Source organism: Pyxicephalus adspersus, chromosome 4, assembly GCF_032062135.1.
Source record: "Pyxicephalus adspersus chromosome 4, UCB_Pads_2.0, whole genome shotgun sequence".
Lineage (NCBI taxonomy): Eukaryota > Metazoa > Chordata > Amphibia > Anura > Pyxicephalidae > Pyxicephalus > Pyxicephalus adspersus.
In genome coordinates, this window is record NC_092861.1 from 8596530 (window position 1) to 8623508 (window position 26979).

Genomic DNA, 26979 nt, shown 5'->3' on the forward strand with positions numbered 1-26979 from the left:
GCGCATGCTCATTTATTAGATGGAAATTCACTAATATATGTATTCTAAAAGGAAACTATTTAGCGACATAATTTCAGACACATACAAAACACCTTGTTATTCATAAACAATCGACATTATCTGAGAATTAACAAGGACATTCCATTCGGCAGAAGATCAGGTTTATACACATATAGTCTAAACAACCAAGGAATACATTTAGTTCTCATAACTAAGCTCTCATAACTAAAAACTAGAATATAAAACAAAATAGAGTTTCTCAGGCAACAAAATGTAGTGTCTCAGACCCCTTTCAGACAGGTCTCTAAAACTCAACCTGGATAAAACAGAACTCCTCATCTTGTGATGAGCTGTGTGTTTCCATTAGTAGCCAACAGAGACAATGCAATTTAACCTGCATGACCTAAAGACAAATGGTCAATGTTGTGGCCATATTTATGCCTCCTACTTACTAGAGGTCTGTGGTGCTCTATGCACCCATCCCATGGCATGGGATAGGTTTTCATTAACATTATAATAAATAAAGCTTTTTCTTCTGTATTGGAAAACTGCCCCCCCCCTTTTCCTCCCCAGGTGCCATTGTAACTGTATGGTCTGATAAATTGAACTGCCACTGGTAATCTTATTTAAGGCCTTCTTGCTAATGATTCAATGTATACAGAAGAGCAGAGGAGTGTCTAATGGACAGAGACTGAATTGTTCTTCTGGCAATTAGGACAACAGATATGATAATGAGCAGCTGGAGTCTGAAAGCTGTAAAGAACTTTCCTTGTGGCCCTGATTTATTAAAGCTCTCCCAGGCTGGAGAGAATACACTTTCTCCAGTGAAGCTGGATGATCCAACAAACCTGGGATGGGTGTGGTCCAGGATTCAAAGCATTTGCTAGCAAATAGCAAATGACATTGAAGAAATCCATTCCAGGTTTTCTTAATCACCTAGCTTCACTAGTGAAAGTGTATTCTCTCCAGCCTTGGAGCGCTTTATTAAATCAGGCTCTTTGTCAAGTACTGAAATAAAAGGTACATGAGTGACCAACACAAACTCCCTAGAGTTCTGTCATACTAAAGATAATGCTGTGTTAAATGATCAGCAAAAACCTTTCCAGCAACAGTAATCCAATGTCTGTTTGTTATGTGCATGGGGCTAAAGATCAATTTATACTGTGTGGGGCCCGGAAAAGAACTGACTTACATGACTTTTGGTCCGTGCAGATTACAAAATGTGGGTTGCACGATTAGGAATCTTAATGTTTAGATCGGTTAGTATATTATAAATAAATAAAAGGATTAAAGACATAATGTATCCTTTTATTTTTTTGAGGTACACAATATTGATCCAAGTTTCCTAAAGTTTATAGGCATTGATAAGATGTCTAGATATTGTCAAGGGACTAGCCTTACTACAGCAGTCTTGTAATTAGAAACAAGATAGATTAATGAAAACTTTATGGTCAAGGTGATTTAATATATAAATTGGCATCAATTGTTTTTTTATGATAAATGAATTGTGACATTTGGATTTATAGTCACTGTAGATTATTTTATTCCTATTAAGGTATATTCATGTGGATATAATTTATTTGTCTTTTATGAGATTATTACAGTCACTTGAAATTTTTGTGATCTCTTTACCACGGAGTAGCAAAATTGTGACCCTAGGGCTGAACTTTTGAAAACCTTCCCTTCTCATTCAGTATAATATAAGGAAACGTGTTCCATGATTTACAGAATAGAAATGGATGCAATATAGTTGAGCCAACAGAAGCAGAACACAGCCCATTGGGTTTGAGCCAAGATAGACATTTTGTTTTGTTTATTACAATTATTTAACAGTTGCTGTGTAACTAAACACTGTGAAAGGTATATATATGTATAGGTGAAAGGTAAATGTATTCTACTATTAAAAAAGGAGATAATAGGGGAAGTTCTCTGCTATGATTTACATACAGTTTAATCTTTCACTGGAGGTACAGGGATATTAGGAGATTTTATATACAACAGAAGTGAATTTTTAACAAGGACAACACATTTTGTACAGTGTTCTAGTGAACAATGAACTTTTAAACAATTTGACCTTATTTTAAAAAGTACATTTACCACCAGATGACTGAGTGGTAAAGAACTTTCACCCAGCTACAATGATGGCTCACTGGCTAGTAAACTTTTGATCCCTATTGTGATATGACTTTGTAGAGTCCTGTATAATATATAAATCAAAGTAAATGATAATACTGTATATCTGAACCAGTTTCCAGGTGGAGGATATGCCACTTGGTTTTGGTCACGTGGGCCCATGTCTGTCCCCTGTCTGGAGCAATAACTCCTGGGCTTCACGTAATGGGGCCATAACCACTTTAGGGACCATGTGAAAGCATCTTTTGCATTTTTTTTGGAAAACTTTTTTTTTTTAATCACCTGCTTAGTTAAGTTGATTTAAATTTCAAAGATGTGCTTCACACACATTAAAAAATAAAGAAAAAACTAACAGAGGATATTATTGGCAAATCATGGTGTTTCCTCTATACAGTTTTTTTGTAACATTCAATTTACATGTAGGTTTAGCATTTTGTTGTAGAAGTGATCTATTCCTTATCCCTCTCTCTGATAAACCCTTGAAGTCTGCCTAACAAAAACCCATCAATCTGTTTATTTTTGAGTAAGAGAGTGGACTTTGAGAGGCATGGACATCTCATATAGAGCTGAACTAAACCAGGCATTACTCACCTATCCCTGTTTAATGGCAGGCCACAGCCATCATCCTTCATTATCTCTTTCCAAAGACAATCTTTGGCCGTCTTGATTGGCTGTGCTAGGATGACAAAACTCCCACACAGTTCATTTATTCCCAGCACAAACAATGAAAAGGGGGTTGTTGGATTTCCACAAAGTTGTGCATATGCAACACTAAACAAATTAATAGCTGGGCAGCAACCAGACAGGTAAGAAGAGGTATTGCAGAAAGGACTTTGCCTGTCCCTTTCCACCAAAAACATTTGCTTAAATCACATGTTACTTCCACTTGAACAAGCACCGTCATAGCTTACCAGTTTTCGTTATGGCCAAAGTTAAAAAAGCCATGTGAAAAATAAAATGGGCATGTCTTCACCAAGTATGGTTATGTTGTTGCATACTTATTAACAACTGTAAAGACTGAGCACTGATAAAAAATGATATGTTTTCCTCTAGGCACAGAATAAAAGTGAAAGGACCTGAGACCCTCCAATTTGTTTCACATTCTAGTTTTTAGTTATAAGAGATAGATGTATTCCTTGGTTGTTTAGACTATATGTGTATAAACCTGATGTTCTGCCAAGATGAGTGTCCTTGTTAATTCTGCTAAACTCAGATAATGTCGACTGTTTATGAATAACAGAATGTTTTTGTTTTGTGTCTGAAATTATGTGGCTAAGCAGTTTTGTTTTAGAACAAGTATACTAGTGTTTTTCCACTATAGTAAATCTGTTCTCAGGCATCTCAGGCATCTGCTGTGATATTTTGTTATGGTATATAAAGTAGATGTTTGTTATAATAAAGTTGAAGATTGCTTGATACCATACTAGTGTTGCGTCCTTGAGTGATTGTTCCCAGGCGCCTGTTCTGATGCAATGAGAGACACTAGGATGGATTGGGATGAGAGAGGAATAGAGCCAAGAACCTTTCAGCGATCGTCTCAGGTAATCAATTTACTATTTATGAATTTTCCCCATTTGCCTAAACACTTCTACTAAAAAACTAGCAGATAAGAAGGACTATTGTATTCCCTTTAGATGGGCTCTACCAGCTTGTTTCCCATTACCTTTTCTGGCAATGCCATCATATACAGCGCCATCTATTGGATGGACATTATCAGGCATTAATCAGACCTCTTTTGGCAGATTCACCATGCACAGCGCCATCTATTGGTTTTTTATGGTTTCATGTAATGCACAGCACTATTATACAGTACACTGTGGACATTTATAGCACTACATCATGAATTGGTTTTATATGGAACGTGTGGCTTTGCAGGATAATACTATAACCAAAATTTGAAGGAATTTTCTTCCACTGCTGGAGCAAATTCAGCCAGGGTTGTTTTTCCTTCCTCTGGATTCACTATGTCCATGGGGTTTTTATCTGGGGAATGTTTATGGCCCTTGTTGTTGAAATTGATGGACTTGCTGTCTTTTTTTCAACCTATGTCATCTTGTTACTTTACCCTTCTTTACTACTCTTTACATTTTTAATGTGGATTGCTGTTTGAATTCACCTTGTTGCATCCATTAGGGTTTTACACAATGAGCGTTGGATGTATAAGGCAGTAATGCATGAGTGATCACTTAGTGTAGCAGACCACATAAATGTGAATAGGCATTTAAAGATTAGATTACATGTTTAAATTATGTGCTTGAAAGTTCGGTTAGGCATTTTATTTTGTATTATTATTTAGGATTTGCAGATTTATTGTTCTCGGCACAAAGAATACTTCACCAAGATCTCCCAGAAGTGAAAAAAATGTAATTTAATATTTTATTGTTATATTTGGCTGTGTGCCACCTTCCGTAGTGCTTAATGCTGTTGTCAAAGACTGCCACTGGGTGTGGAAAGAGCCATCCAGGGTGCAAGTGAGGATAGCACAAAGCTTGCTAATCTGGTAAATCAAGCTCCAAAGAAAATACCCCATTTGTCAAGATTGTTTCCCTCCCATTAATATCCTTTCCCCCTTCTTTGAAAAGACAGATTTGAAGCCTGACCTGTAGGGTTGAGATTTAGAAAACTCTCTGTTACACAATACTATAATAGTATTCTCAAATCTTCAGCATGTTAATAATTAGCAGAATATAACACAACTAGACTATAGCTGTAATTCTGCTTGGCATTCAAACATGGATATCCTGACTCTGTCTCTCTGCTCATTTTTGCTCTTCTACTTCATTATTACAACATGGAGAATACAAAAGATGCGTCTTCGGCTTCCTCCAGGACCAGCCCCACTGCCATTTATCGGTAATCTGCTGCAAGTGGGCTTTGCATTGTATCAGTCTTATCCCAAGGTGAGTCCAATACTACAGTGCATAAAAATGAACTGGAAAACACTAAGGATGAGAAAACTGTAAAGTTTTTGCTTATGAAAAATTCAGATTCCGGCATGAATATTTAATATCTGTTATTGCTTAAAGCGTACCTAAACTCAACATTTTTACTTTACATTGAAAGGGTAGACAACCTATGTACGGTTAAAATGTTGGAGTAAAGGGAAGCACAGAGCCTCCCGGGATACCTTTGTCACACATCCCACGAGGCTCTGGCTGCTCCTTCTGCGCATGCCTTATTCTCTAACATGCGCTAAAAAGGGCATTTTTCCCTAATACGTGAAAGATGCCAATCTGACCCATGTGCAGTGAGATTGGCTCTTTTTTTTTTTTTCACCTTCACAGCGGCTATGTCACCTGATCTCGCACCCACTCAGATCAGGTGACATACCAAGAAGACTGAGAAAGAAGAAGGAAGTGAAGAATGAAGATGGCGGCACCCGGTGGTTCCTCTGCGCTGGGACGAAGAGGAATTTTAAGATAACACGAGATCTGATTGTGGGAAAGACCAGCGCCATCAAGGGATCGCCGGATTTAAAGTAAATGTCATTTTTTTGTTTATAGTTTAGTTCTGCTTTATTTTGTACCTTTATTAGATTTTATGGGTCAATTTGTGCAGAGCACCAATACCCCGTGGGGCTTAACCTAGGCTGGTCCGGAATGAATAGTAGAGGGAGCCATTTTGTCTATACAGTCATTTTTCAAATGCTTTAATTTCCTCCATCCTTATTAACTTTGGCAACCCAAAGGGCCAGGGAAGGGGGTGATGCTAGTTTCCAGTATGGAGTGATAAGTTTGCGGGCCCTGTCTGAAAGGTTCTTGGCTCTATTCCTCTCAGATCTCTCACCATCCTAGTGTCTCTCAGTGCATCAGAAAAGTGCCTGTTCTGATGCACTGAGAGACACTGGGATGGTGAGAGATCTGAGAGGAATAGAGCCAAGAACTTTTCACTGTCCAAAGGTGACAGTGTAAGGTTTTCCTATTGGACAAATGGGGAGTCTGGAGTCTCAGGGTCGGGGTGAGGGGTGTACCATATCAGTCAGAGTATATTGCAAATTCGTTTTGCTAAAACAGTTGCAGAGTTGGACAGGACCACCAGATGTGTAAGTGAATGCCTTTCTCTGTGCCACACCTCCAACAGGTACTAGGCGTGAAAGGAAATATGTGTTGCAGGGAGACCAGATCTCTATACCAGCTGGAAAGGATTTTATAGTTCTTTTCCTGCGTGTAACCACAGAAGGAGCATTTGTGTGTCAATGCAAAAGCTGTTTGCCAGTCCAACCTTGCAACCTCATGTCCTATGTCCCTATGCCATGCAGAAACAACGTTAGGAGTGGCCGTATCATAGCTGAAAAATGAGCATTTTGTACACAAGGATACCAGGTGACGAGGAGCGTCAGATACAGTACACAGTTGCTCAAATTATTTCATTGACCTATGCTTGTGGGGCGATAGATGTAAAGATTTATGGAAGTTAGCAAATTGTTGGATTGGTTAGCCATGAGATTAAACAGGTAATGTTTTTTTCACCTGGAACAAAGGTGCCTTTAACAGAGTCTACAAAGTGCCTAGTCTGAGGCCAGCACTCCCTGGTGTACCCTCCCCCGGGTAGCCTGGTAAATCTAATAGGAAAGGAAGGGTTATCAAATAAACTGGTTAGAGGTGAGGGGACAGAAGAAGGGCAGAATGAGAGGCATTCACTCATTGCATGCCAGACCTTCAGTGTGGCAGTTGTAAATGGTGAGTGTACTAGTTTCCAAGAGTCGGTGGGCAGGGAGGTCCAAGCCACTGCTCCCAAATCCAAAAGTATAAGGTCCTGTTCTACCATGGTAGAGAGTTTGCTCTCTGGCATGATTTTCCGCTCTACTACCCAGGTGAGCATGGCCGCAGCATGATCTAACTCGAAGTTTGACAAGCCCATACCTCCAACCTGTTTATGTGTGCCATGGAAATGTGTTTTATTCTTGGCCTATGACCACATTGTGAAGTTCGGCCATTGGTCAAAATCTTTTGATATATTCTTGAGCAATATATTGACCTAGGTAAGTGATGTGGGAGCAACACAATTTGAAGGGGAAGTTATGAGAGAGTTGTGTGGTAAGCGAACGGGGGAAAGTGATGTTAATAATCTCATAATCTCATAATCATAATGTTTTGGAAAGATTCACTTTAATTTGCTGTACATACCTGCATTTCTAGTTGAATTGGGGTGAGGGAGGTATGAGGTTGGATTGTGTACAAGAGGACATTGTCTGCATAAAGGGTCATTTTGTGATGATGGGTGGAAGTCTGTATGCTTTGAATGGAGGGGTTGGAGCAGATTGCAACAGCTAAGTGTTCTATCACCAGGGCCAAAAGAAGTGGGGAAAGCGGGCATCCCTGTCTTGTACCATTGGAGATGGCAAATTTTCAAGATTGGGTCCCGTTGACCAACACTTTTGCCGTTGGAGTGGAGTTTAAGGCCAAAATTTTGGTATGAAGCTGTGGGCCTATACCAACCTTTTGCAAAGTCAGGTCTAGGAATTGCCAGTTATCCCCATCAAAAGGCATCTCGGTGTGCACCAATACAAGGCAGATCTTGTGTTTCTGGGAGAAGCAAATGGTCCGTGTCCACCGCATTAAGTGCTTTTGTCAGGGAAGTCAAAATTTGGGTTGCAAAGGCCATGGGAAAAAGGGAGTAAAGCCAGCTGGGCCGGGACATTTACCTGTAGTTGCCTAATAGCACCCAGGAGTTCCTCTGATTTCAAAGGAGCATCTAGGGCAGTAGACATTGAACGGTCTAACAATGTAAGCGCTTTCGCTTGTATGTAAGAGTGCAAATTCATTACCGATGTCCCTGTTGTCATTCACTTGGGTGCCCCTTGAGTTTACAAATGGAATCAATGGTTTTGGGGGTCTGGTGTGTATGGTATGTGCAAGGTGCCTGCCACATTTGTTTGCGATCTCTAATATATATAATAATTTATGCCATGTATTGGAGAGGTCCACCAGGGTGCAAGGCGACAGGTCTTGCTTGTGAGTAAATTCTAGATCGGCAAATTTAACAAGAAGGTGCTTATTTTGAGTAGATCTGGTCCTCTTCAATCGTACTCTGTTCTTGATATATATTACCCATAATACACATTTCAATGCTTCCCATTGCATGAGTGGGTGTCGTGTTCGTGCACTAATCGGAATGTAGTGATACCCTTTTCTAATTCTGCCACACAAATTGAATCATTGAGGAGAGCACCGTTTAGTCTCCAGGAGCCCCTGGGTCCTGTATAGGTGGGGCATCCCAGTTCCAGATGTATGGGGGCGTGATCTGACCACAACCATAGCCCAATCCAGATTCAGGGCTGTAAATCCAGGAGAGCCTGGGCTATCAAAAAATAGTCTATGGGACTATAGGTGTTGTGGGCATAGGAGAAAAACTATAATCCCTGTCAGCAGGGTGTGTGATTCACCATGCATCCACTACACACAGTTTTTGCCACAAACATTTGATCCCAGCCAGGGGCACTGGCACCATTGATCTACCTAAACAGCTCTCACTCTGTGGAACTAGAGGCACATTGAAGTTCCTATTGAGGATCAAGTTGGGGTACACCCTACAAATTTTTCTGAAAAGCTTCTTCTGAAAAATAAAGGCTCTTACAGCCGCCCTATGCAAACCTGCCGGCCTTGTCCACCGGAGGAAGAGCTTGGGCCTGCCCTGATAAGGAGCTCCCAGGGGTTTTGACTGACCCGCTGGTGAGGATGGAGAAAAGCTTGGTCTTACCAATCGGTCTGACGAGCGGTCCGAATCTCGCCCCAGTGTCGTATCCCTGGAGTGGCGAACCAGGGGCACCTTAAATCACTTGGGTTTGGGACCCCACTTGATTTTTGGCTGCACTATGCACGTCACTGTTTATATTTTGGATTCGGCACGCCGCCTTATTCTGCATTAGCTGCGGCTAGTGCAGAGGGGCAATTTTTAAAATCTGTTGCCCTGTGTGTTATGCACGGAGCACTTATTATTTAAATGTTTTTTTATGTTTTGTCACTGGTGTGGTATTTGTGTGCCACTTTTTGATGGAGGGTGCTATTCCCTTATGGGCTGGCCCTGAAGTCTTGGAGAGTGCCTTGGCCTAAAAACCAGGCGCTCTCCCTCAGTGGAGTCTCTCTTTGGGAGAGCTCCCAGCTTAGTATCTTGTGGGACCTGCATGGGCGGGTCTTAGAGAGAAAAGGCCCCTCTCTGGCTTTGGTCAGGGGGGCATGTGTGTCCATCCCGGCTTCAGCTGGGTGGGCTTAGTATCCAGCCCTCGTCTGGAGCTTTGCTTCGGAGGGTTTGGAGAAAAAGGGTGGCCCTTCCTCTTTATAGGAGGGATTACCAAATAGTACCCCAGTGCACGTTTTTTGTGTGGTGTTTTTGCACTATCACTTTTTTACCGTCACGGGGTGTGTTTTAGCACGGATCGAGAGATTCGATATAAAAAAAAAAAAAATAAAGGCTCTTACAGCCTCAGCGGGATCTTTTCCTTATTATCCTCTTATTTGGAATAGGATGTTCAATGGTATTGTTGATTTTGGATTCAAGCCTATTACAAAACATCTGAAATTCCGTTTGTTCCTAATAGAACTGAACATTAGACCTAGTAAACTATCTGCTTAGTTAGCTATGTTTGTGCATGCCTTTTGCACAATTGCTCACTGATGCTACTACTGTTAGTAAACAATGTCTGGAACACAAAATTGATCATTACTCTAATGAAACAGAGAAGAGTTTGAGAAATAATGTAGGATATATATATATATATATATATATATATATATATATATATACATTTTTTGGAAGAGGCACACGAAAAATAGGTCACAGCAACAGGTTTGTTTTACTATCCCTGTCCTTTCTTTGAAACACTTGCCTCTTCATTGCTCTCTTACACCTGGTACCCTGTACCTTTTATTATGAAGAAGCATGTGACTCATTTCACATGAAGGGATCTAATGTATCTTTTGAAATCACCAAGGGGCTACATGTTATGTGTAGTTTGTATGTAATCCCTATTTAATGTACAGCACTTCGTAATATGTTGGTGCTATATAAATCCTGTCTAATAATAATAATAATAATAATAATAATAATAATAATGCTGAAAACTTAGACATACTGTAGACATGCTACAGGGGATGGGCAAAGATTTAGGACAGGTTAGAGCAGATAGTTGCAGGAATGCTATATGAGACTGCCAGAGATGGGGAAATGCTGAAGTAGTTGGTTAGATAGCAACCATCTAAAATTAGGGACACTATACCTAATATTCCTATCAGCAAGATCCATTACAAAAGGTCAGAAAAGTAAAAAAAATGAGGATGGAATTTAATCATGAAGGAGAGAGTGAGGAAGAGGCAAGAGCATATTTTTGTTTTTTAGCTAATGATGGAATCTATTGGAAGTTAATGGCAAAATGAAATACCTTTATTTTAGTTTATTTGGGTTCACCTGTGGGTATGGTATGAAAGAAGACTAAACTGTTAAAATGATGTGTTCTCTTATAGCTCTCCAAGCAGTATGGACCCATCTTCACCGTCTGGTTTGGCTCTAAACCAGTGGTAGCACTTTGTGGATATGATGTTATTAAGGAGGCCCTCATCAATTATTCTCATCAATTCAGTGCTCGTGGTCCATTACCAATATCAGAGAGAATGGCAGGTGGTTATGGTAAGGAAAATCTGTAATTTTAAAGATACATAGTATTAATATAGCATTACAAATGAAAATAATCTGATTCACAAAGTAACAGAAAAAAATTCTAGTTTATAAAGGGTTATTTTATAGGACTCCACTTTTCGATCCACCTAGAAAACCGTGGGAAAACCTATTTTTTCGGGAGCCTGCTGAAACCAGGTGACCTATGTACCACCTTGAAAGTGGGTCGATACACTCTGGATTTACAATAGATAGATCTCATGGTAAAAGTTTTCAAGAAATATATTCTGAGAGGCCAGTGGCATACTCAACTCACATCACTCTCAACAAGGCTGAGGATAAAACAAAATATAATTTTTTAATGGATTGCTCATTTAGAGTAATTAGCTTTTAGCAGATAACATGTAAATAGTGCATAGTCCTTCAGCAATTCTGTTATAGCAGGGGTGTCAAACTCTGGCCCACGAGGTCCTTTCGTTTGGCCCCCCCAAAGAGTTCTGAAAATGATTTGCATCTTGCCCGCCCGCCACTACGTATTGCAGCGAGTGATTCCGCTACTACAATTCTCGGCATCACCCCCGTCTATAGAACAGCGGCCTGTTCTGTTCTATAGACTCAAATAATGCCGGGAATTGTAGTCTCGGCATCACTCGCATCTATGGAGCAGCTCTCTGCCTATGCGTAGCTCCCCATTTGGCTGTTTTTGTTTTCTTCCTCTGTTGTCTTCTGCTTAAAAAAATAATCATTTAGAGCACCAGAGAGGTTTATCTACAAGTGTGGAAAAAAGAAGGTAAGGCCCCATAACTTTAAGGTCAGCCATGGTAGAAAGTAATAAATAATTTGAATGGTAAAGTTGCAGCTGCTGAAGAATGCAGTATGGAATGTGGGGGCAGATGTGCTAGAGAAAACTTGAAAGACTTGAGGGGGGGCTGTCAGAAAACATGGTGCAAATAAGGGAAGGGTTTGGAAGAACCAACGGAGAATGAAGTGTGGGTGGTATGGGTACATTATGCAGCGTATGTGGTGTGGAAGACTGTAAATGTTTAAATGAAGAGCTGTGACATAATAAAGTGTGGAGTTGTGGCTTCCAAAAAAGTTCCTGCAAATATTATATAGAGAACTGATGAAAGCTATATCAAACATTGGGGACAGGTTACCATTTAAATTTTACTCAAAAGGCTACAAATCGAGAAAAAGGCATAATTCATTTTTTCTTAAATAAAATTTTAAAAAATTCTTAGGCTTCTTTCTCTGTTATAGGCTTGTTCCAGATTGAATGTTAAGCAATCCCTCTTTGGTTCCATATGAAAATGTTATATATTTAATGATAAGGAAAAACTTCCTCAATTTTTTCAATAAATTTCATGTTTGGTCCCCGACTTGGTCTAAGTTTTTAATTTCAGCCCTCTGTGTATTTGAGTTTGACACCCCTGGGTTACAGCAACCATTCTTAACCAGGGTTCCTTGGGAGGTTCCTAGGGATTCCTTGAACTGTGGCTCACCTACCATTTGATTATGTCTGCGTAGTCCTGGGGTCAACGTCACTTGGTAGATCTATCTGCCTGATGATTTAAGTTGTCTTTAAAGGTGTTATTCCACCCATCATTTTAGGGGATTTTTCTTTCCGTTTGTCAACAATTTAAGAGACTTTTTTCCCCATTAAACCCCCAAAGATATTGTTTTTTGTAGAGAGTTTTTTACGGGTAAAAAAAGTTATAAAAGGGGTTGGTTACAATAATACCTCAGGTTTTCTCACTGTTAAAATTGATGAATGACTATTATTATGTAATTAGACAAATTCAAGTGTTTTATCTTTCATGTTAGCCCCTCAGCCAGCTCTGCTAAATGAACCTGTGTGTAAGCAAATGTCACAGGCTATCACCATCTACCTTCTCCAATTGATAAACAAAGGGGTGTAATATATAGAACATGGCTTCACCAGGGAAATCATATAAAGTGACTGCTCTTCTCCTCTGCTGAGATCCCTGTTAGCACTAACGGATTTTTAGGAGGAGTAATACCAAATAAAAATTTCTCCAAATTCAGGTATTGTCACCACCAATGGGGAACGCTGGCAGCAGGTTAGACGATTTGCAGTAAGCACACTGAGGAATTTTGGAATGGGGAAACGATCAATGGAGGAGCGAGTGCAGGAGGAATCCCAGCACCTCATAAAAGCTATAAAAGACACGGAAGGTAAGATCATCACTATAAATTACTGGCATATAATGGAGCTACAGACAGGCCAAGACTCCCCTGTGTGTAAGTTATATCACTTGTGTAAAAATTATTTAAATATCCTGTAAAATGTGGGCACAAACATTATGTTTGTACAGATGGGTAGGAGGGGGTGTGTTAACAAGTGTATGTGTACAGGTGGAAGAAAGGGATATCCTTATCCGCCAGGCAGAGCAAAAGATTTGCTTGTAGTTGTAGGTTGGAACAGAAGAGTGGGTGTACTTACAGTTTTGTAAAGCATGTGTGTACAGGTTTGCCACAAGAAAGCTATCTTAGGGGGGAAATTGAAAGTTCCAGGTAAGATGAACGAGTGAATATAAGGAACGAGTGGTCAGAGGATACATGCTTGCAGTTTAGGTGCATGATGCATTTTATTTTACCACTTAAAATAATGCATTTGATTAAAGCACATTAAAGATACATCATGCACAGTTTGGTGATGGTGGTCCTTAATAACAGAAGTACAATGTAAATGAAGGATTCTGATATATATATTCTGTGGGTTTGCTGGGGTTTTAGTGTTAAGTAAAGTAAAGGTTGGGCTCTGATGTGAATTTGGAGACAATGATGTGACATCAGGGGGTGTATTCTAAAACAGGAAGGTCTGAAATAAAGTGAACAGTCAAATGTAAATTGGGGGTCTTGACTGATATCAAAAGAGGGGATGGGGGTGCTGATTTGATGGAGGGGGGACTTTATTATGAATGAGAGGGCTTTGATATAAAGGGAGAATACAGTTTTAATAAAGGGTGGTTTTATTGTAAAGGATAGAAATTTGATGTAAAGAAGCCCTCCTGATGGCAATGGAGGCTCTTGATGTTAAGGAGCTTGTTCTAAATGATAAGGGTCTTGTCAAAAATAAGTTTTTGGACCCACAGATCTGTAGCTAGAAGACATTTGGTAGACAATGGTAGCGTTCTAAAAGAGTAGGCCTGCCAGCATCCTAAAACAACAACATTGCCAGTCTCATATTGTCACCCACAAACACGTCTGGCAATGGAGCACTGCACACACCACATATCTACAAAGATACTGTAACATCTCCGGTACTACAGTAGATTTGTACCTTTTATTTGACAGCATCATATAAGCTGTGATTCCTTTCAAAAGCTAAATATCAATTAATGTCCAGATGAAGACGTACTTTGATTTGGTAGCTCATTCAACTGAAACTGTCACAGTATTCAGATACAGATACAAAGATATTACAGTAACAGTTCCACTGCTTTATTTGACAGCATGATGCAAGTTGTGAAAGGAAGCTTGATTTCCAAATGAGAAATATCCAGGTCATAAGTAAGTCTGAGAAGAGTTATAATCCCTCACACTGTATAATTGTTAATTTTTTATATCCGCAGGTGAAGCATTTAATCCTCATTTGGTTCTTGGGCGTGCGGTCAGCAATGTCATAAACTTGGTGGTGTTTGGCTGGCGCTGGGACTATGAAGACGAAACCTTCTTGAAATTTCTGTCTGTCATCAATAATCTATTTAATTTTATCCGAAGACCGTTAGGAGTGGTCAGTATTTGTCATGTAATTTACATTTAAAGTACACCTGTCATGTGAAATATGAGCAATGATCATCCACTAGGTAACTCAGACAGGATTGGCAAATGATCAGGGGGGCAGCTACAATTTTGTAAGCTAATAGCTCCTGTGTTCTCTGCCTGTGCTGCACTAGTATTAGTTATATTGTTCTCAGGTACCTTTAATGACCACAGAACACCACTTCATATGAAATAGAGAAAAAAGAGGCTGGGATGTTGTGTAGTCCTGTGCTAGATAGACAACTCTGCTCCTACATAATTACAGTTTTGTATGTAAGTATTGGCGCTCCAGGACAGGAATTGTGTTACTGGCATGGCCAGTGGATGAAAACAAAGCAAAACGAAACTTAAAAAACTGATGCAGCCATCACATCCAAAAGCTAGTATACTGATTCACTGACCTCTGTAGCTGCAGGCACTGTGGAGTAATCAGCCTCAATGTTCTGACAAGCAGAGCACCTGCTGTTGGTTCCCAGTAGTGACCTTTACATTTCAGAAAGAGGAAAACCCTAGGGAAAGTAGTAGATGTGGTAAATGAACAATGCAGGGGTCTGGAGGGGAACACACAGCACAATATACCAAGGTTGGAAGTATGTAACATGTAAGTATAATATGTAATATGTAAAGTATAGTACTACCTGCTGGTCAGTATGAAGTGTGGTAAAACCCTGATCCGTGTGAGAATTAATTCCCCTCCTGGCACCAATATCAATGGGTGGAAGAGTCCCCGTTATTACAGTTAATATGAAGATGTATACCCATTCCCAGGAAAAATAGAATCCCCTCTCCCATCATAATCATGTGTGGGTGGAACAATAATCCTTATTGTAATCAATGTTAAACAGAATCCCCCATAGTCCGTTCGATAGTTACGCATGTTTGTGCGAGCCTACGCTTGCTAAGAAGTACGCTCCAGTGGAATAGTTTTTTCCCAAGCTTGGTTAATAAAAGTTACCACACACCCCAAAAACTAGCAGCAATTGAAAAAGTCTCTGCTTTCCACCTCTACTTCTAGATATTGGTGGTCATTTGTAGTTTCCCGCCTCTCTGTACTTCAAAAGAGTTAGTGGTTCTACTACTTATATATATCCTGGATACACAAAACTTCAGAAGATAGTTTATATCCAGGGAAAAGTCCCACTAAATTTTTTCATGTAGACGGAGAAAATCAATGGACATAATCTGTGATTTCAAAACCAATGTTGTGAATTTTGATAAATTATTTCTGCAAAGTATGGAAATACATAATACTCGACAGTCTTTACACATGTTCAAGACTAAGTATACAATGTTGGGTCTCATTTATAGACATCTTTCCTTTATCCACCACTCAGGTATACTTTGCATTTGACAGTCTAATGAAGCATCTTCCGGGTCCTCATCAAAAAGTGTTTGCTGACTGTGAGCATATAAAATCATTTATCAAGGAAGAAATTAACTCACACAGGCAATCCCTGCATTCAGAGTCCCCCCGAGATTTTATAGACTGCTTCCTTATCCAGGCCAACAAGGTAATAAATTGTATATTTATGTTGTAGTGTAAACTATCAGTAACTAATTTAATGCTGAGAGGATGTTAAGACTTTGCACTAATGTGCAATACTGGGATATGAACTTTTCCCAATCTAGACAAGGTAATTATTGGAATTATGGAGCTGCTAATGAACACAAGCTCAAACACTGTTATTGCCACTCACTTTTCTGAGATTAGCTGTTACAGATCTTTTGGTAGACCTCAGACAAGTAGTACATCCATGTCCTAAGACTATTCACAAATATAGTAAATTTTAGGGAAAACATAATTCAACCCCAAAAAAGAGCTGGTTACAACGATGTTAGGAACATGTGGGTTCCATTCACTAGTGTATAGATACATTTTTTTCTGGGCTTTTCCTGTTCACCTTTAAACGAGATTTGGATTTTCTTGTCCTTGTTTCTTCTAACCCCTAACTCTAATTCTGTTTTGTGCTTGATGTACAGAATGTAGGAGTTCTTCAAATGATTATTGACTCATCATCTGTTTTTTTTTTCCTGCACACCTCCTTTTCTTGACATATGGCTTGAGTTTTGTCTATCCTGTGTTTGGAATTCCCAATACTTGTTATTCATGGCCATTCTGCTCAAGTTCCATAGTCTACTTTGAAGGTATGAGAGGAGTTAAGAAAATCCAAAGACATTCTAGATAGTCTACATAGACTAAATTTTTTACATTTTTTATTTTTCAATTAAAAATGTTATTGAATGCCATAATGATTGTAATAAAACCAAGAAAATGTTCAGGTATGTAAGAAGGACAACAGCTCTCCAGTAAGCTTCATTCTCAAGGTATTTATATATACTGCATCTGTATTACCTTGGTACACCAGCAAAGGAAATAATAGGAAACCTCCATTAACTAATGTTAACAATGATAACATTTACCTTAAGTGGTATTAGCAGGTACAAGTAAAACCATCCTTCCTGCTTTTTTGGTGTCAGTGGGTACAATAATTATCTTCCCTTTTATTAGTGTCAGTGGAACAACTGGAAAACAGGGTGCATTTCAGCATTAGGTACCTCACTATCACTTTGTTTTAGGTGCGGGCTTCCTGGTAAACAGGTAACAGAAGGGCTGTTAGAAGATTACGTTTTTGCACCCTCATTGCAAGAAAGTCTATAAAATCCCCATTCTGACTGTAATCAGTCTTTACTGTGAAACTGGTGGTTTTAGGTTATTTGCACGGGTAAAATTTAGGCGTTAAAAATATTGATTGCAGCCCAAGAAAGTGGTAATCTTATTCTTCAGGATAGCGCCTCCTTATATAATGGTCGACCATGAGAAAATGAGATCTGCCTTTTTGCCTTTTTCAAAACATTTATTTTTGTTTGGTCCTTTGAAGCCATACTCCAGTCGTACCAAGGTTTGTTATCTTTCTATAGCAGGAAGTCTTCAAGGTGCTGCTCACAACAGCTGAAGAACTTGTCTATATATCAAGCCTCACACAGACTTAAACTCACAATTCTTCTTTAAAATTGTAGGAGAAAAATGTGATAAACAGTGAATTCTGCACAGAGAATCTGCTGATTTCTGTATTTGAACTTTTCTTTGCTGGAACAGAGACCACATCTAGTACCCTGCAGTTCAGTTTGCTAGTGATGATAAAACATCAGAAAATCCAAGGTAAGAGGGCCAATGGTCCACAGAGGTGCAGAACATCTGTAGCCTGTAAAACATCAGAAAGTGTAGGCATTGCTGTTTTTTTTACAGCTTTATAATGTTTTTGGAGTGCATATACATCTTTGTGAAAAAAGTAGATACTTTTTTTTCATAATATTTTTTTAAGGGTCTTTTCACAAGAACAGCAATATCATGACCCCTTTCTTTTTTTAAAAAAGGGGTGTTAAGAGCTTACTGCTACACTAAATCTTGCCTAAAAATTTATAGTCAGGTAATACATTGGGCCTGGGTCAGCATAATAAGGTCACCCTGCGGAACCCGTCGATAACAACCTTGACTCAGAAGATTGGATCTTTCATTTATTCCAGAAGACATTGGGTAAAGTTGAATATTGCTCTCCTTTAAATGTTTGTAGCAAAGATGTGAATTTTAGCTGTATGACAGGTACAGGGAAGGTGCACTGGAAAAGATGAAAGGAACATCTGCTTTTGGTCAAACTAAATCAGTAAGCTAGCTATTCAGATGTCCAGATAGGTCAAAAATGTTGTTCGGGGATGACCTTAACAACCCCTAGCCTATAGATGTGCTAACCACTGCTTATCTTGCCCATTATTTACATAAAAAGGAATTTAGGGGGCTTTTAACAGATGCACATATCAGGTTAATAAATTACTGTTTTTACATATTTTATTATTTTCTTAGAGAGAATACAACAAGAGATAGACTCTGTCATTGGGATGGACAGACTGCCCAGCATAACCGATCGCTTACAGATGCCGTATACCAATGCAGTAGTCCATGAAATAATGAGATACTTAGACCTTGTCCCAATGGCACTTGCACATAAAGTTACCGAGGACATCAACTTCAGAGGCTTTATCATCCCTAAGGTGAGACCCCTGTGGGCAAAATTTTTTAGATTTTTTTTTTGGCCCTTAAAGATGGCAACAAATTTATTAAGGTTGTAATCTCTACATACTGGTAAAAGTTTAAAAAAATATGTGCACAATAGTCTTTAGTCGTACTATCAAATTTTTGATAAAGGTGTTCCCACTCCTCCTGCTAGATATTACTAGGATGCTATGAAGAATCCAGCAGGAGAAGTGGGAACACCATATCATTCACTATTGCCATACGGCATGGAACTTTACCATACAGCTCTTGTTACTGAAATCCCCAATATGTTTAAACATTGTGTAAACTAAAAATCTTGGCATCATATCACACTGATGCATACACACATAAAGTTTCAATTTTTGTACATGAAAAGATTGCCAATAATTATGTATATTGCTGCAGGCTGACAACAACAAGCCTAATGATCAACTTCAGTGTTGCCAGCCTGCCATTGCAGACTCAGGTGGCTTTTAGCAATGCTACAACAAATATGTTGTTTTATATAATTTTAAATCCCTTTTCCTTTATTTTCATCTGTGATCCTGTCAGTGTTATGATTTCTGCCCCAGAGTGACAACACTTATGTACTGCATCTCTAGAGGGACTACATTATGCCCACAGTACAGCTAATATTTGCTTTTTGCTCGGACCTTCATTGTGAGGACTTACCATTTTAGCTGCTGTCCCATCTGTTAGTAGACTAGAACTCAGCTATAATATTAGGCCTGATGTGTACAAATGATTAATTGAAAGTGGTATTATGAAGTTTTGCTGATACCATAAATGTCTTTATTATTATTGTTGTACAGGGGACCACCGTATTTCCTCTCATTGGTTCTGCATTATCAGACCCAGATCATTGGAAATCGCCCTATGACTTTAATCCAGAAAATTTCCTGGATGAGAATGGAAAGTTCTGTCCACAGGAAGCTCTGATTCCTTTCTCCACAGGTAAGACAAAGAACTTTAACAGTGGCATCTTCTGCACTGTTATGTAAACTCATGATGATCTGCTGCTCTTTGCTTTTTCCAGGTAAGAGAATATGCCCCGGAGAAGGTCTGGCTCGGATGGAGATCTTCCTGTTCCTCACTGCTCTGCTCCAGAACTTCTCCTTTCAACCTGTAAATCCCAATGACACATTCAACCTTGAGGTGCTTCGTAGAGCCACCCGAAAAGAGGGACTCACCTACAATCTGAGAGCCAATACCAGAATAGAGAAAAGGAATGGACATAAAACCCAAACACAGGGAGACACAATCCAGTGAAAAAGGAATATTTTTTTCCAGTACTTATAATGGTCACTTTTGTAGATTATGTAGACATCTCACATGCTTTTTTTTGGAAGACTACCAGTTTATTTTTTGTAAGAAGTCTCAGTGGAGCCTTCTAACATTTGTATGAACTCTTCGTTTAGTGACACTAAAGTGTCACTAATGATCTTTTTGGTGATTTGTAAGGGTGACATTCTTTCCACTGGCCTGCAATATAAGAGGCATGCCCACCATTCTACCAGTAATATACTGTGAGCTAGGCATATAGTAAATACAGAAGGGGTTTCTTCAAGACCTGAAAGTTTTTTCAAGGGTTACCCCATGTTCAAAAGGAGAGTCTCACCTTTATTGTAAAAGGTCTCATGACGTTTCTAACAGTTAAGTGTAAATAGTCAGAGGTTTCCTAAGAGTGCCATCATTCAGAGTCTAGCTGGTAAAGTGACCCTTTCCTGATTGAAAAAAAAAAACATTATAATTTTGTCTATTCCATTCCACTACCCATATCACCAAACGTTGCTGTATTTTAGGGTAAAGTGGGGGTGGTTGAAGGAGACACAAAATTGAATGGGGGAACCAGTCATCCATGTTTCAAAGTGTGCACTAAACCCTTTTTTTACTGTTGGTTTGCCTGGTATTTTATAGCACAACCCTATTGAAAAACTCAAGTACAGATAACACATTCAAGGCAGGGTAACAGATTTAATTGGTACCAGAATTATTGTATGTGTCTAAATATGTAAAATTAGAAAGGCAAAAAAGTAGTGATATCATTCCTAGCCCCAGGATAAACTAAAAACAACAGAGATTAAATCCAGTAGACCCTCATGTTGTGTGTCCCGTTGAAGTGGAAAATATTACAAAAGACAGCCTCTCCTTGTGTTGGCACAGGTCTACTCCCATGTCCCAAAAATTTGTGAATTAGGTAATTGGTTTCACCAAAAAACTGGCCTTAGTAACATATAACTATTGAAGGGATGTTAGATTATAAGGCTCTCTGAGAGACAGGTAATGAGATAACTACGGGCTTTTAAAGTGCTGTGTAATATGTTAGTGCTCTATATAAACAAGTTCCAACATTGGAAGAGATGCTGTCTGCCTCAGGGAAACATAAAGAGAAGAAGTGGACAGGGAGATCTAGGCTGTCGGAGGTGCCCAATTTGTTCTCATTCAAAATAATGTCATATCTGTGGGGAAGAGGGCTTTTCTGTCTTCTTTAGGGATTCCTAGCTCTTTGTGGCCAGCCTTGCCTCTTCTTCTTCTCCTCTTTAGGATCAGAAAGGTACAGCTGATCGATCTCTATTGGCTGAGATGTGCTCCATAATGCGTAATACATTTGTGGCTGCAACCAAGCAACTATCTGCAGATTTGCTTGAGGAAATTAGAAAGTTTGGTTTTTGGAAACTTTGCCCCTGAGTGCTAGAATCTGTTAACAACTTGTGTGGTACTATTTTGGCAATGTTTCTGGAATTGGTACCTACTCTTCCAGTGGGGCATTTAGAAATTTATAGGATCCACTTTCTGAGGTTTTGGTCACTTTCTGATGGCCTCCCAAGAGACATAGTCCTGAAGTTCCATTTCTATCAGACAAAAAGAACCAGACACTCTCCACCATTCAGAAATGGTGTGCTTTGTGTCAGTTTAAGGCTTTAAACCTTCCAGTCCATTAAGACCTCTTCAACTTGGCAAATCCTGGTAGCAGAAAAGTACTACTCTGTTTTTTCTAAAAGAATATTTCCAGGTGTGAAAACCTGTTACTCAAAAGCTCCAATCAACCTCCAAGGTCTGAAGATTCTTCCACTAAGTTGTTTTCACTATTTTTACTAACCACGTCGCTTTAACGAGGTAGGTTTATTTTTTCATAGGCTGTTGGACTTGCTACTTTGTCTACAGTTGTATAATTTGAGGACTACATTATTGGCTTACTGCTTTCCTGCATTTCAAAGGCTCACTGCTTTGCATTTTGTTTTTACTTTTTTTCATGCCACATTTCATACCTTTAGAGGGAATCTAGGAATTCGGACATTTGGAGGAACAGTTTTCCCATGGTGGTGCAGGATGGGACATTCTGCTACTGGTGACTGAATGCACTCTCAAGGGTGTCAGCTGTACTGGTCCACATCCCATCTGCTCATCTTCAACATTGCAAACTTTGTTTTTTCTTTAGATCAGACCTCACAGTTATATACCTGCATTCTGCTTGTTTTAAGCAACCTCATATTATGCCTCCTTGTTTTCAAAATTTTTGCACCCCTCATATCCACAGGTAGTGGGCTTTGAGGGCAGGTTCTTCCTCCTCCAGGTTTTCCTTCAGGGACTTGAGGTGACAAGCCCTATTATGCTCCAAATTCCAAACTACTTCCTTTCCTATGTGTGGTCTTTCTTTGTGAAGATTCTAGTCCAGGGATGGGGCAAACTACGGCCAGCGGGCTGTATACAGCCCAATGGGGATGTTTCTCCGGCCCTTTGGGTGTTCTGCGGATCCACCCTGAGCAGGGTCAGGAGAGACAGGGCGCACCGGCCAGAGCCAAGAAACACATTCCCGGATCTGAGCTGTATTACTGTACACAACCCCACCCACTCTCCCATCACAGGCTCAGATCTGCAATGGGAGAGTGGGAGGGGTTATGCCATCATGATGTCACATTCAGGGGCGTCATGATGGCATAACCCTGCCCACTCTACCATCAACCCGGCCCCTCTGGCAAATTTTTTTTCAGATTGTGGCCCCTGACTAAAAAAGTTTGCCCACCACACTCCAACACTTAATTTTCAGAGCTGATCTAGAGATATATTCTTGCTACTGCCTAAAGAGAACGCCATCCCCTTAATAGGGCACTGCTCGGCCCCTGTAGTTACCTCTGCTTTCATTCTATCTACCCCATGGTCAAATCATGGCCCTGTGGTTCATGTCTTGTTGGTAATCTCTCTAACTGAGTTCCCAGGCTTCCAAATACCTTGCCATAAACACCTCTTCCACTTCTGAAATGTACATTTTATGCAGCGATTAGAGGCAACCTTCTCCAGCTTGTTTCCCACTGCAAAAAGGAACAAACTTGTTTTTTGTCACAATTGGAATGTGCCTTTACTTTAGCAAAAATCCAACTTATAAGGCCTCCATTGACGGTTATTATAGCTAACCCAGACAAGGCAGTGCTAGCACAGAAATCTTTGATATACTGACATGGTGGAGCACCAATTATATTGAGCTCAAGAAACATTTTATATTAGGTGTAAAATGTCACTGTCCTCTAGCCCTTATGCTTATGTTTTTAGAACCAAGATGTAAACATATACATCTGATTTGCAGGAACAATTTCCTGACATACCATCTGGTTAAAGTCTAAAAGAATTCTGAACTGATCTTGCACAGTTTTACTCAGACCCCACCTCGTTTTTACCCTCAGGCCACTGGCTTCTTTCATACTCTTTTTCATACTTTTTCTGGAACGGGGGAACACCTTAAAATACTTTTCAGGTCCTCAGGCAACTACTTCTATAATTATAATATGCACAGCTCACAGTATATTAGTGTGATAGTCATTGTAGAAAATGTCACACTTTCAGATTTTTTTTAAATTTTAATTAGAAAATTCAGTCTTGAAAACTGCTCATTCCACCAAAAAACGCAGTCTGAACATTACAAACTCAAAGAATCAACTCACATAATCAAATACCATCATCATTTTCCAAATATTGCTCAAGAAACCTCTAGCAAACCATTTATTGAGAAACCTTGGATGCTGGCATTACTGAACAAGAAGTAAGAATGGCTATCAAACCATAATAATAATAGGAGGTATGGCCCAGATGGCTTTCCAGCTTTTGTCTATAAGATATGTATTGATGTTTGATTGATTATCAGTGATTCTCTGCTACTTAAGAGTCTTTTTAAAAGTCCTCTGAAGATGCTTATCAGTGAAACGCATCGGGTACAGCGACAACAACATACTGTGTGATCACTCTAAACGATTGTAATAACTATGGCCAAGGGCCATCATTGTTTGCACTAATATTTGATACTTTGTACTTATTTAACTGGATGCTTTCTACCTTAATTAAAACTGAGCTAAGTTTATGCCTTAAAAGCTTCTTTTTTGTGTTCTTTCTACCTGGGAGTGACTGACCAGTTTTCCTGTCAACCTCAACCTGACAGCCCCAAAATTTTCTGACAATCACCTCCCAGAAATGTTGCCCTAAAAGATAAGTAGGCAAACTCCTGCCTTTAGGCCGGATATGGCCTAGCTAGTATTCCAGCCTGGCCTAACACCCCCCTAGTTATTTATTGTTGGATCCGGCCAAATTGAACTGTTGTGTTATCGCGAGTTCCCGCAATATCATTGAGTTCCCGCACAGTAACCCCAAATACTATAAATCCCCCCTTCATTGTAATTATACTATTTACAACTTTTGGCAGTGAGGCTAGGTAAAGATTTGATCCTAACAAACTAAAATCCCAGCCAAGTAAAATTATTCATTTTAGCACAATGTTCCTAAGACATTTGGTGGTCTTCCTATTTCATTTTCCTTCTTTCCTCCTTTGACTTTAATAGTGTTCGGATTTCGGACATTTAACTTTAACATTGTTTGAACCAAATGTACCCTATTGATTTTTGTCTATCTTGTGTTTGACGCTTCATCATTCTGGTTTGACCTGTTAGTGTGTCACCCAGTATCTATTACCTATGTTCATCCTGCACAAGTATCATATTCTACTGCGAGGGTAACCAAAAAAACAAAGTACAAACATCAATCATACCAGAAGAGCCCTGCAGCAGTGATTATTGATTTAACCTTACCAGAAAAGACTGTTACAGTGCATCGAATTGTTTCTCCTTCTTCTTCTTTACCTGGCAGTACTTTCTTGAGCAATTTGTGCCTTTCAGGCCACAACTCAAATGACACCAAATATCTTTTTGGCATCTAGGGCTACATGTTTTTACTGAACAGCAAACTAACGTGCTGTTGTCTGTGGATATAGTAATTGTAGCAAGGGTTTTCTAGGCTTGCTTGTGGGTGACCCTTAAAGAGTAACTAAACGAAAAAAAAAAACTCACTTACCTTTACTTCAATCTATCAATCCCTCTGGAGATTTCCTGCATAGGGTCCAGAGTGGTCCTGAAATCCTTATTCGACGCAGAGCGGAGGTAGTGCAAAGGGCCGCCATCTTTGTCCATCTTTTTTCTTCTGTTGTCACCCAATCTCATATTGTGCAGGCGCAAGATCGGGAGACATAGCCTGGTGTAAAGGGGAAAAAAAGAGCATCAATCCCACTGTTAGAATGCGTGAAATTGGCATTATTTTTCCATGTAGGGAAAAAACCCTTCTTCACATGTCCAGTCCCAGGCCTGCACAGAAGGAGCAGCCAGTAGCCTCCGGGGATGCGTGAAGTGGGTATCCCACTAGGGTCTGCACTTCTTTTCTTTCTTTATTGCCGCAGTGATAAAGACAGAATGGAGGGGCTTCACCGTTTCTTCTGTCTACTGATGAAATCTGTCTACTCTTTACCATAAAGTAAAATATTTTCGTGATAGGCCTGCTTTAAGGGCCACTTAATATGTTGGAGGAAAGGAGGGTCTTGTAGGATGTAGAGGTTGGGCCCTTGTCTCACACTACATGCTTGTCATTATCCTGATAATTTCACTAACGTGTATTTTAAGTATGTGTATGTTACATATATAATAAAGTATTTATTCAACAAAAACAATTGTAGCAGGGGTAATTGTAGCAGATGATCTCAGAGCCCAGCTGTACTCCCTTTCTTGCCCATGGACAGTGGATCCTATAACTGGAAGACAGGATTAAGCCACATATTAGGCGATGGCGTTCGGTAAGAACAATTCAATGGGATGAAAAGCCTGGAATGTGGAGGCGAGGCCATGCAAATAACCCTGATGATGCAGGCAGCAGATGTGGGTAGTCCAATGGGCATCTGGACTCTCTGCAAGGTTTTCTTATACTCAGGCCTGGGGGCAACAGAAATAGTGAGGTAATTCTATTGTATTTTACTCTTTTGTTATTTGGTGGCAAGCTAGGTTTATGAATGGCTGAGATCTCAATATTTTCCATCAATGTGAGGAGCATAAGAGACACCATCAAAAGGCAGACTGTGCTTAACTTTGTGGACACCCAACCGGGCATGACATTGTCATGCTGCAGGAATGTGCCCTTCCCCTCTCTAGGAGGTACAGCCACCTGTCCTCCCAGTGGACCCAGGGGCCCTCTTATTGGTCTGCGGGTGGCAATTACAAGTCAGCAGGTGTAGCCATTCTGATCAGGGGTGGAAGCCTCCTTGAAGGACGTCGTGGGCTCCATCCGAAACGGGGCAACAAACTACTGGTGCAGCCCGGATGGATCCATCCGCTCAAGGATTGACTTCATCTTTACATCGAGAGAGGTAAGGTACAACAGCCACATAATGGTTTCCTGCTTCTTCTCCCACCACAGGGCCATTCATTTTAGGGGGACCTCGGAGAGGGCTTCGGGCCATGTTCCTGGAAGCTGAATTGCGCCCTGCTGGAAAAAGAGGAGCTAATGGAGGAAATGAGGGGTGAGGGGTGTAAACTAGAGGGAGGACAAGAGGCACTTCAACAAGGTGCGTAAATGGTTGGAGTTTGTGAATGTTAAGCTCTGCAGCTTCTTTCAAGCAAGGGGACGCCAACAGGTGTGTGCTAGGGAGAGGGAACTCAAGCGGCTGCAGCGCGAGCTGCAGTCCTTGCAGGATCTCTACCACTGTGGCTGGGACGTTAGGTGAGACCTGGAAGAGACCAAGGCGCGCTTAAAAAAGCACTTTCAGGAGGACGCCAGGGGCAGTATCTTCCGTTCCAAGGTGGAACGTCTCGAGAAAGGTGAGAAATGCAATTCTTTCTTTTTCAGGAAGCTCCACTCTGGCCACACCCCACTTCCTGAGCTGTGGGGCTCGACCGGAACACTCCGAAGAGGGAAGTCAGAGGTGATGGAAGTGCTCAACGGCTTCTACCGGACCCTCTACTCTCCCAAAGAAACGGATGAAGACGCTGCAAACAGGTTCCTGTCGGGTATCACTAACACTCTTGATCCTGCACTAAATCTTTTAGGCGAGGTAGGACCCTCAGTTGCAACGGTCTCCCAGCGGAGCTCTATGTAGC

At 40.2% G+C, this 26979-nt stretch overlaps 1 protein-coding gene across 3 annotated transcripts; it reads left to right on the forward strand.

Annotated features, from left to right (window-relative positions):
• The first annotated feature begins 3546 nt into the window (after nt 1-3546).
• LOC140328026 (cytochrome P450 2A5-like) lies at nt 3547-21589 on the forward strand. Of its 3 annotated transcripts, none has more exons than XM_072407322.1 (9): nt 3547-3674; nt 10593-10755; nt 12790-12939; nt 14340-14500; nt 15864-16040; nt 17548-17689; nt 18389-18576; nt 19393-19534; nt 19617-21589. In XM_072407322.1, exons 1-9 carry the CDS (start codon nt 3606-3608, stop codon nt 19847-19849), a joined length of 1425 nt encoding a protein of 474 aa, XP_072263423.1. In that variant the 5' UTR covers nt 3547-3605; the 3' UTR covers nt 19850-21589. The 3 variants fall into 3 exon arrangements, with proteins under 3 accessions (XP_072263423.1, XP_072263422.1, XP_072263424.1); XM_072407321.1 differs by lacking the exon at nt 3547-3674 and adding an exon at nt 4718-5033; XM_072407323.1 differs by lacking the exon at nt 3547-3674 and adding an exon at nt 6794-6812.
• Nucleotides 21590-26979: the final 5390 nt, after the last annotated feature.

Excerpts from the sequence above, each read along its gene's own strand:
- LOC140328026 (XM_072407321.1), top strand. The coding sequence starts at position 4,866 with ATGGATATCCTGACTCTGTCTCTCTGCTCATTTTTGCTCTTCTACTTC. Across the intron at positions 12,940-14,339 it reads AGCTATAAAAGACACGGAAG|GTGAAGCATTTAATCCTCAT; the intron begins GTAAGATCATCA and ends TTATATCCGCAG. Across the intron at positions 17,690-18,388 it reads AAAACATCAGAAAATCCAAG|AGAGAATACAACAAGAGATA; the intron begins GTAAGAGGGCCA and ends TTATTTTCTTAG.